This window comes from Echinops telfairi, unplaced genomic scaffold (genome assembly GCF_000313985.2).
Source record: "Echinops telfairi isolate 266 unplaced genomic scaffold, ASM31398v2 ScPeMD7_655;HRSCAF=1070, whole genome shotgun sequence".
Classification (NCBI taxonomy): domain Eukaryota; kingdom Metazoa; phylum Chordata; class Mammalia; order Afrosoricida; family Tenrecidae; genus Echinops; species Echinops telfairi.
This window is the reverse complement of record NW_022104553.1, coordinates 12,861,096-12,871,751: the sequence shown is the minus strand read 5'-3', so window position 1 is coordinate 12,871,751 and position 10,656 is coordinate 12,861,096. Positions and strand designations below refer to the sequence as shown.

The following is a 10,656-nucleotide window of genomic DNA, read 5'->3' as shown; positions in this document are numbered from 1 at the left end:
GGGGGGCGGCGCGGCGGTGTCCAGCATTCATTCTCTCTCTGAAGTAGGGGAGGAAAGCCAGGTGCAAACATTTGCTATAGCAACAGGAGGGATTGAAGCTAGACTACAGGAAGGCCCAGAGCAGATCCAGATAAGGGTTTACACTTCCCAGACCCCCACCCCCAGTATGCCGGGCAGCTCTGGGAAGGGGGGGGGGTCCAGGCCTCCTGAGTCACACAGCAACGTGGTGGCTGGCCCTCTGCACCCCACACACTGTCACACTGTGACTCCGGTCTCTGAGGGGGGCCCCTCCTCTGTGGCGAGCAGTATGCCCATCTTCTCACACACCTTCCTCTGCCTGGAACCCCTTGGAGACCCTGTGTGTGGCTCCCCCTTCCCCCCACCCCTGATCTCCCAGCTTCCCCTCTCCATAGATAGTGTCACACCTCCCTCAAGTGTCCCAGGCCGTCCACACTGATTGTCCCCACAGGACTCTCCACTGCAGACCCTCTGTGTCCACACAGGTGTTCCTGAACCCCAAGGAAGCCCCCAGACCTCCCCAATCTTACCCCCCTGCAGGAACTCCTGCCCTGGTCCCTGGTCCCTGGTCCCTGCTCCTGAGACTGGCCCTTCCTGTGTCCCAGGCCTTCAGAGCAGGCCACAGCCCCCTCCCTCTGGAGCATAGCATCTAGCTGGAACTCACTCTGACCCCAGAGGTGACCCACTCGGTTCTGGGACAGGCCAGAGTGGCCTAGAGGAGCAGTGACCTCCACCGACACCCCTCCCTGTGCTTCTGCTTGGGCCAGTCACCTGGGATAGGGCCAATTTCCCTCCCGGTCAGACTAGGAGGCACGGCGAGGGGAGACCCTGGTGCCCTGCAGGGAAGATTGAGAGCCAGTCCCCTGCCCCAGGGAAGGCCAAAGGCCAGCGCCCCCTGTCCCCACCATCTCTCAGCGCAGTGACAGCAAGGGCATGGAGACGCCCGGTGGGCTGTGGGTGATTCATTCTGGGGACAAACGGACTGAGGCGTGAGCGGGAGGGGTGGGGAGGTGTCACTCTGTGGAACAGGGACATTTTTCACTGTCACGGGCAGGCCGCGTATCTTTAAACAAACAGCAGAATAAATAATTCAGGGGCACGATTGCAGGCAGATTGGGCTCGGAGACACCGGGGCGACAAATGGGGGCTGTCAGCTCGCGCCTGCTGCTGCCCTGCTAATTGTTATCTGAGGCGGCACGGGACTGACAGGCAGCAGCCGGGGCCTGTGGGGCCTGTGTCAGCAACAGGCATGTGTGTGTGTGTGTGTGGGGGGGGGGAGTTCAGGGCCCTCCCTCATGCACCCCCCTTCTTGGGTGTTCTGGGGATCCCCTGGAGTGTGGCTCCTCACTGTCCTTGTTACGTTGCCCAGCGTTTGGCAGGGGTTAAAGTGCCTTCCCATCGGTCCTTTGCCCAAGAGGCAACCAAGGGCTTGTTGGCAACCCCGTTTTACGGATGAAGAAACTGCGGCCGTGGGCGCTCCTGGTTCCCACCATCCAGAGAGTGAGACTGCGGTGGCCGTCGGTTGAAGGGCTCGGGGGTCCCTGGCTGGTGGTTGAAAGCTCAGTTCTGGACTGGACTTTTCTGGCAAAGGCTCCTCCCTGCGGGCTTCCCCAGCCCCGCTGCTGGCCCCTCGGCCCGGCCCCAGGCTCCCGCTCACGCGTTCTTGGCACTCAGTGGGGTTTCCCTCACCTCAGAGCCAGGGGCCTCTAGCAGGTGTCTCAGGTTTGGAAACACAGTTTTATCAGTTCACCCAGCGGGCAATGGAGCCCTGGGGATTTGATTCTCACCAGCCTCACCTGCCCGGGAGAGATTTGCAGAGCCACGGCCCGGCTCTTTTTCTGACAGTGGGTGGCCAGCCCGTCAGGAGAAGGAGGGGAGGGCAGAAAGGACTACCTGTCTTGCATTCCAGGCAGGGAAACTGAGGCCCTGGAGAGGAGAAGGGAACCTGGTTGAAGTCGCAGGTGGAGCTGGAGATCTCATTGCAACTAGAATCCAGGCTCCTGCCTCCAGCGTTTTCTCTGCTTGTCCTCCCACCTCCCCGCTAGAACCTTCTGCCATCCGGGGAGGGGGTGGGATCCCAGCCTCCAGCTGCCCAGCTCCTCTCTCTGATTGCACGCCAGACAACATCCCGGATGATGCCCCATCCATACGGGCCTGTCCCACGCATCTCTCAGTCACCCCGGAGAGGAACTGGTCATGTTAGGGTCACCCTGGGGATTCTTCGTGAACCGTGTTTCTGGACGTGCCCGGGATGTCCTAAGCACCATTTCGTTCCATTGACATGTGGCCAGGTAGCATCTCAAGCTTAAAACTTCTCTGCCGCTGCCCCTGCCCCGGCTCTGCTGGAATATGTTTGCTGCCAGAGAGCTCACTAGCACACACAAGGCTGTCCACGCCACACTTCGGTCTCCTTAAGCTGTGGTGAATTCTGAGCCTGTGCCACCCCATTGCTGTCACTCTGTATCCTCAGCTCACAAATGTCCCTCTTCCTGCACAGGTTGGCCCTCTGATCGCCGGGCACTGAAATCCTGCCTGCATTCATGGGCTTCGGGTGATGTTGTTATGACAGAGAGGCCCCAGGATAGAGTGGCTCAAATAAGACCGATGCCGATTCTCTCTGAATTAATAGTACAGGAGACGGCAGGAGCTGGAGACCCTGATTCCCTCCTTCTTGTTGCTCCACCAGCTCCCAGACGGGTGTCCTGGTGCTAACGGTTGGGGCAGGTTGAGCCCAGGTCTGCTCTGCCTGTGGGTGGCAACGGGAGGGGAGCCAGACAGTGGCCAGGAAGCTGCACACCACCTTCCACTCACACTTATGAGTGAGGACAGAACCACATGGTCTGTCTACACTCAGCTGCAAGGGAAGCTGGGAAATGTAATCCTTTAAAAAATGTTTTTAATGATGATGTCATTTTATCGGGGGCTTGTAACAACTCTTATCAATACCCTCGCATCCATCCATTGTGTCAAGCGCATTTGTACATTTGTTGCCCTCATCATTCTCAAAACATTTGCTTTCTACTTGAGCCCTTGGTATCAGCTCCTCTTGTTTCCCCCTCCCTCCCTGTTCCCCGCGCCCCCACGAACCCTTGATAATTTATAAATTAGTATTATTGTGTCTCCTTTTAAAATTTTTTATCATATTTTGAGATGACCCTGTTTGCCCCTCCCCACTTCCCTGCTCTCCCTGGCTTCCACATGTCCTTCAAACCCTGGGTCTTTAGGCATGACATCCATGTTTCTTTCTGTCTCCTTTCTCCTTTATGATAGCAATCTCGTGCGGTAGGGGCACACGTCCAGCAACCCTGAGAGAGGCTTGCAGGGGACTGCTTGCGGTCCACCACACTGCTGCCGCGGTGCACTCTTCTCTGGACAAGCGCCCCTGCTGGCCCCGTGGGTGGACTCTCCCTCTGGAGCTGGCAGGACCCGACAGTGGGTCTCAGCAGTGTGACTGCACCAAAGGGCATTGCGTGTCCCCGCCCAGCCACCGCCTCCCCCAGCACCGGCCAGGCAGCCCCCACACTGGGCAGCATTATTGCCACTGAGAGAGACCCTGTCAGAAGGCCATAAACCCTGACGAGGCAGGACGTGGCACCGGGTCATGGGACAGAACGGAGGCCCGGCTGGATTCCTCCCCATCTGCCCTTAGTGCCTCAGCTCTTCAGCAGGGTGCGGCCAGCACCAGTGTCGTGGAGTTGACCCCCTTCGTGGTGGCTCCCCCGTGTCAGCACATGCCTGCTGCAGTGGGGTTTCAGTGGCCGGTTTGGGGGAGTAGCTCACCAGGACCTTCCAAGGCCCCATGGGGTGGAATCCCGTGATTTCTTTGATCATAGCCGCCACCATTGGGTTCGCAGTCAGCCTGGGTTGCACGGACTTTTCGGATAAGCTGGGGCCTCCTCCCCCAGCTGGCGTGAAGCCGGAGCCCAGCAGGGTGGGGGTAGGGGAGTCAAGGGGTAGACACTCATGCTGCCCACGAGAGCTGACGTCATCACCAGCTGTGCAGCTGCCTGTGGGGGGGCTCAGTGTCTCATAGCTGGGAGACCAAGGTGGGGTGGGCTGGGTGCTCCAGGCAGGTAGTGCCACCCAAGCAAAGATGCGGACGTGGGAATGGTGTGCCTGCGGCCTGGGCTGCCCGCAGGAGGAGTGCCTGCCAGGGAGGTTGGCTAGGTGCCACGGGGAGGGTGGGGTTGGGGGGAAGCTAAGGGAGGCACTGGTGCAGAGGGGTTCCTGAAGAGCCACCTCTGATTCTGGGTACCCCTTGTCTCTTTCCTTCCAGCTCTGGCCACCAAACAGACCTACGTCGCCTACACCAACCATGCAATCTAGCGAGGAGGCCGCTGCCGAGCTGGGCAGCGGGAGGACCCGAGACCCTTGTGGATGGTGCATTGGGCCAAGGCCAAGCCCAAGGGCCCTGCCGCCGCCGCCGCCGCCATCCTGCCTGCCCGTGGGTGCCCACGGACATGGCTTGGTGCTGAGGACAGCAGAGCCCCCAGCGGTCACTGCTGGGCAGCCAGGGAAAACTGGAGGGAGGCAGAAAGAGAATGAGGGGCTGGGTGACTCAGGCCCCTCCCCACCTAGAGCCTGGTCTGGGGCCGTTGCCTGTCCCACCCCAAACCACAGGGGCTCAGGTGTGTGGGCCCAGTGCTGCGTTCCTATATCCCCCCATTCACATCTGTTCCATGGTGACTGTCACTCCCCCCGCCTCTGCGTCCTCCTCTCTGTGAGTCACCTTTGCCCCCTCTGTCTCTCTGTCCCTTTGCTCAGCCGCCTTTCTTTCTGGCTCTTGCCCCCCTCCCCTCGTCCCCCGCTCTCCGTCCCCAGGGCTCTGTGCCTTCTCACGTGCTCCACCTGTGTCTCCCCTGGTCTTGTGTTTTTCTTTCTTGTCCTCCTCTGCCCCCCGCCCAGCCTTCCTTTACTCTCCCCGTCGTAAGTCGCCAAACGGTTCATGCCGCAGAAGAGCAAAGAGCAAAACAAAGCACACACACACACACACACACACACAAAACGAGTCTCGAGTGTGTTGCCAAGTGCCGCGTCCTCCCGGTGGCCTCAGTGTGTGTCCCTGGGGCCCACAGCCTGCCCGCCTGCCCCCTGTCCCCGTCTGTCCTGCCCGCCTGCCCGCCTGCCCGCCTGCCCCTCCCGCCGACGACATGGAGTTCAGTGCCTGGGTGTCTGGTGATGGTTATTGATGACGATGTGTCATGCATGATTGTTTTTATACCAAGGACATTTCTAATAAAAATAAACACCTGGTTTTGCACCCTGGCTCCTTGCCAGCTGAGGGTCCCAGGCTCGGGCAAGGCAGGCGGGGAGGAGGAGCTGGGGGGTGGGGGCGCAGGGCTGGGGATGAGAGAAGGTGTGGTGGGTCCTGTGGGGTGGGGTGGGCACAGGGGCATGGCCCCTTTCAGAAATCGGAACCTGGTGGTCTAAGGACACTTGGGGACCCACACTCGGGCCCCACCTGCACCCTTTCAGCTCCTTCCAGCCAAAGCCACCCTTCTCATGAGAATGTGGCTTTCTGGGGCACCAGCACCCACAGCCTCCTGCCTGCCTCTCTTGTCTCTAAGCCGGGGTGTGTGTGTGTGTGTATGTGGTGGGTGGGGGGATGCCTGCCAGGTTGCCGGTCCCTTTAGCTTGAGTCCACGTCACACCTCCTCGCAAGCCGGCTGGTGGCTGGTGTGGGAGTGGTGCTGGTGCGGACTTCTCGGCACACAGGGAGGTGGGGGGCCACGGAGGGGCTGTGCTCTGCCAAGGGGAGATTATAGTGCCCGAGACACAATGAGGCCGCAGCAGCCAGAGCCCCGGCTGCCTGTGGGGGAGGGCCCGCTTATGGCCCGCCCCAGGCCTGGCACCACCATCGCCATGCTGGGCCTGGATGTGGGGGGAGCTCTGAACCCTGCCGGAGGTGGGTGTCCCTGGGAAGCCCACCCCGACTTGTGAGGCCAAGGTCTCAGACACGTGTCAGGGGATCTCGTGTCCCGGGGGTCTGTGAGAGACTGCGGCAAACGCGTGGCACCCAGTATCCGGTCAATAAACACTCCGGTAGGAAATGAGGGGCGGGGGTTCCCTCACTATGCTGCTTGGACAGGGGGTATGTGTGTAGGTTAATGTGTGTGTGTGTGTGTGTGTGTGTGTGTAGGTTTATGTGGGAGGGGACGTGTGTGTAGGTTAATGAGGGAGGGGTGTGTGGCCAGAGCCCCCCAAGGTGACACCCCCTGGGCTGTCCCCACCCTGCCCCTCTCTCGAGAGTATTGAGGCTCTCTGCAGCCTGGGGCTAGAAGCCCTGGCTGGCCCCCAAGGTTTGATGCTGAACCCAGGACTTTCCCAGGCACACCTGTACCTGCATCGGGGCAAGTGAATGAATCTCATCAGGGGGTGCTGCCCCTTCTGCCCCCTTCAACACTCAGGAGAGGGTAAGTGGGGGGCTGTCCCTGCCCTGGGGGTAGGGGTCGAGGTCGGGAGTGGGGAGGCTGAAGGAGCATATCAGAGCTCAGCAAACTGGGGTGAGGGCGAGAGTCCACCCTGCAGGGGACTCTGAGAAGGAAGCCTTGGGTGGGCTTTGGGCGGTGGGCGGCTGAGGATACAGGTGATGCCCTGAGGGAGGTATGTGGGTTCCTGAGATATTTGGGAGGCCCACTGGCTCCCCCTTTCCATCTACAAGGACCCCACAGGGTAGAGGGTCCCACAGGCAGCCCAGGCAGGGCCTGCTCCCAGGACAAGTGGGTCGGAAAAGTGGGGGTCCTTCTGGGGTTCCGCGGCGGGCACGCGGGCAGGGTGGGCTGGCGCTCCAGGTCTGATGAGGGTTTTGTACTAGGGACTCCCAGAGACCTGGCATCTGCGGAAGAGCCCCAAGTGCTGCCAGGCTCTGGGCTGGCTGCCTCTCACCCCAACCTGGCCTCCCAGCAGGAGGCCCAGAGGGGAGTCCGAGCAGCTCCCCGGGGCCCCAGCCCCTCACGCACTGCGCAAAGCATTCACTTCCAAACTAACTCCAGGGCTTTGAGACCACACAGCGGCCCGGGTCCCTTCCCAGACCCACTGGACCCAATCTAAGTGGGTGGGTGGAAAGGTGCGTTTAGAAGCTCCCCACCGGGTCCCACTGAGAGGCCCACCGGCCCGATGAATTGGTGGTAATCAAATGCCTCTGGCATCAGAGCCCTGTCTCTAAAGCAGTAGCTCTCCAAGCATGGCCACGACCCAGACCAAGCAGCAAACTTGGGAACCTGTGTTCCCAAACCCACTGCCACTGCCCTGATTCGGGGTCGTGACGGCTCATCTGGGGTCTGAGATTGTAACTCATTAGGGGAGCAGGCAGCCTCCTCTCTCTCCGAGGACTGGCTGGTGGGTTTGAACCATCGGCATCGTGTTCAGCCGTGCAGTGTGTGACCCGCAGTGCCGCAAGGGCTCCTGGGGAGCGGTCATCAATGCTCACCTGGGGTCCTGCCTCAGAAGCTGTGGGGGTGGCATCCGGGGGTCCGTTTGAGAGCTGCTGCCTACCGCGAATGCATGGCATGTGGAAAGGCCATTGTGCTTGACTGGTTTGAGGAGGGGGCGCTTGGGGGGTAGGAGGCCAGGCCTTGGCTTGCCAGGGATTTAGAGGGTTCCTGGGACTCAGGAAAGGGCCCTGATGGCACAGTGAGTTAAGCACCAGGCTGCTAACTGTTCAAACCCACCTGCTGCGCCTTGGGAGAGAGATGAGGCGGTAAAGCTTTACAGTCTCGGAAACCGAAGGAGCAGTCAGTCGCCCTCTGTTCTGTGGGGCTCTGTGAGTTGGAACGGAACCGTTAGCAGCGGACTTGGCCTCGGCGACGTACACTCAGGACTCTCAGAGCTCAAGCAAGGACAGTTCTGGCCAAGCAAGGTGCACCAGTCTCTCAGGCAGCTCTCGTCCCCTGTTCACTCATCTAGTCTCCCCTAGGTCAAGCCCCAGCTCAGCAAGACAGGTGTGGTCCCAGACCCTGAGATTCTCAATGTCAAGACGGAATAAAACTGTCCCATAAAGAGGTCCTGTCTTAATCTCAAGAGTTCAACCCAGAACCGGGTCCCAGCTGGTCAGGTGGCCGCTACCTGTCCGGAACAGGAAGTCACTGAGCTGCCAGGTCAGCAGGGCACAGGGCCTCCTCTGTGGTCTCAGGTCTGGGTCCGGTCCAGCTAATCTGGTCCTGTTCCGAGTTCTAATGCCATGCTGGGTTCCTCAGGATTTGGGGTGAGAGGCAAAGGGAGGGGCGCAGCGAGGGGTTCTGGGAACCCATGGGAGATGTGGAGCTTTTAGAAGGTGTCATGGTTGACCCCTGCCTCCAGGAACAGGCCACGGGCCACCTTTCAGTGATACTCTCAGAGGTCCGCTGCCTCCTCCTCCCAGCCAGGGTTCCACCTGCCGTTGAACAGGGAGGGGAGACTGGGTCACTCTCCCTGGCCACTTTGGATTCCCTCTGCCCCCCTGCCTGCTCTGTGCCATCCTGGGGGGTCCCAGAGAGCGTAGCCCTGGCTGGCGGAGCCTCCTGGGGCCAGGCCTCCGTCGTCTCCAACCCCCCCCCCCCAAAAGACAGCCTAGCACCAAGAAGTGGCACAAGGCGCCCAAATCACACTTCAGTTGGCAAAAGCAGCAATTAGCGTCTAATGAGGCTTCTTGCTTTATTTTTAGGTACCCTCCAAGGCCCGGCCTGTGTAATTCAGCCCGCCATTGCTCGGCGGATAATTAAAGCGTGTCACCATAATTTGCCTTTTTATTATTTTTTTATTTTATAAAGCCCCGCAATTATGTTTTTATTGCTAGTGAGGGAGAAAAGCGAGGGGAAGAAAACAGAGAGGTGGGGTGGGGGTGGGGGCAGGAAGTGGGGGGTGGCCAGTTAGGCCCGGCTTTGCCCACTTCATCTGCTGAACTAGAGGCCCCCCTTCCACTTCCGCATGCAGTTAGCCCTCCGGTGCGACTTAAAGTCCAGGGCCTGCCCTGTAGGCATTTCCTTCCTTAGGAGCTCTGATGGTGTCGTGGTTCCACGGTGGGCTGCCGTGAGGTCAGTGGTTCGATACCACCAGCTGCCCTGCAGGAACAAGAGGAGGCTTTCTACTCCCGCTAGAAGTTACAGTCTTGGAACGCTCAGGGTGGCTTTACCCGCTCCACCTTACAGGCTTGCTGTGAGTCGGCCTGCGCTTGAAGGCCACGGGAGACCGCTTTCAGGTCGGGGGTGGGCGGCCAGGGCTTCCTCTTCTTCCCACAACCAGCCTCAGTTTGTCTCAGAATAATCCAGGGGCTGGGCTGGGGGCGAGCCTGTCGCCACGAGGCCCAGACTTGAATGGCTCTGCACAGAGTTTACCGGGCTGCTCGTTTGGCACATGTTTGAAAGTTTAGGAATACCAAGTCCAAGAAGGGGCCCGATGATGGCTCTCGCCCACGATGGGCTGAAGGGCCGCCTTTCTGCGCCAGAAGCACAGTCCACTCATTGGTTTGGTGCCTGATGTTGGGGGAAGCCCCTTCCTGGGGCTTCAGAAATCAGAACCCCCAAGCTTTCAATGATGCGGGGTACCCGCAGGGCAGCTGCCCATGCAACTCAAGGGAGCCCACCGCCCTGCACCGCGGCTCCCCGAGGGACTCCTGAGCAGTCCCTCTGCTGTGGTGCGCTGTTAGGTGCTGCCGAGTTGGCATGGCTCGTGGGGATCTCTGAACAGCAGCCTGGTCCTGTGCTACCCTTGTGGTCCTTGCCACGTGTGAGCCCACTGTAGCCACGGCGCCGGTCCAGCTCCTGGAGGCTCCTCCTCTTGAGCACCGATGTCCTTCTCCAGGGACTAATTCGTTTTGATCCATGCAATCAAATGCCTTTGCGTAGTCAGTAAAACACAGGCAAACACCGTCCTGGTATTCTCTGCTTTCAGCCAAGAGCCATTTGACATCAGAAGCGATAGCCCTCGGTCCTCAGCCTCATCCGAATATGGCTCTTTCCGCCAGAAATTCAGACAGCAAGCTGACTTCACTGCTATATACTGCCTCTCAGCCCCAAAGCAGCCAGGTCTTGGCCATCCTTCCCATGGCACTCACAGTGACCCCACCGGGCACAGAACTGCCCAGGGGGCTTAGAAGCAGACAGACACCACAGCTCTCTCCCATGGAGAGACTGGTGGGTTTGATTGGGTAACCTTTTGCTTAGTCGCTTCAGTCACCGGGAGACTGCGGCTATTCTCAGCCCGACAGTTCACGTTGTCTATGATGCTGCCAGCCCCACCACGGCAGGGTTTTGTGTTTGATCACAGCTCCATCCCCGGTGCCTACCACAGCCCCTGTACAGACAGGCCTGTGAGAAATACTGCTGATGGAATGAACGGGGGGTGGAGGCTGGAGTGGAGACATCGACCCCAGACCACACCAGTGGCCATGGAGGTGGAGGCGATGCTGACTTGAGGCGACCCCTGCATGTCAGAGTAGAACTGAGCTCCCTCCGGAGGGTTTTTTAATGGCTGGGTTTTCTGCTGGGAATCTCCAGGTCTTGGAGATTGGTGGCAGAGCGGCTGCGATGGGGCAGCTAACCACAAGGCCCACTGTTTGAAACTACCAGCTGTTCCGAGGGGGGAAAGATGAAGCTTTCTCCTCTCTTAGAGAGTCATGGTCTCAGAAACTCACAGGGGCGCTTCAGCCCTGTCCTACAGGGT

General features: G+C 59.7%; 1 protein-coding gene across 4 annotated transcripts in view; it reads left to right on the top strand.

Moving 5' to 3' along the window:
* Positions 1 to 5,264, top strand: part of GRM4 (glutamate metabotropic receptor 4) — a 127,103-nt gene extending 121,839 nt beyond the window's left edge. For all 4 annotated transcript variants that reach the window (XM_004717237.4, XM_045292816.1, XM_045292815.1 and 1 more), the window contains one exon: positions 4,295 to 5,264. In XM_004717237.4, coding sequence (XP_004717294.1) covers positions 4,295 to 4,344 — 50 coding nt within the window. In that variant the 3' untranslated portion in view covers positions 4,345 to 5,264. The remainder of the gene's footprint in view (positions 1 to 4,294) is intronic.
* Positions 5,265 to 10,656: the final 5,392 nt, after the last annotated feature.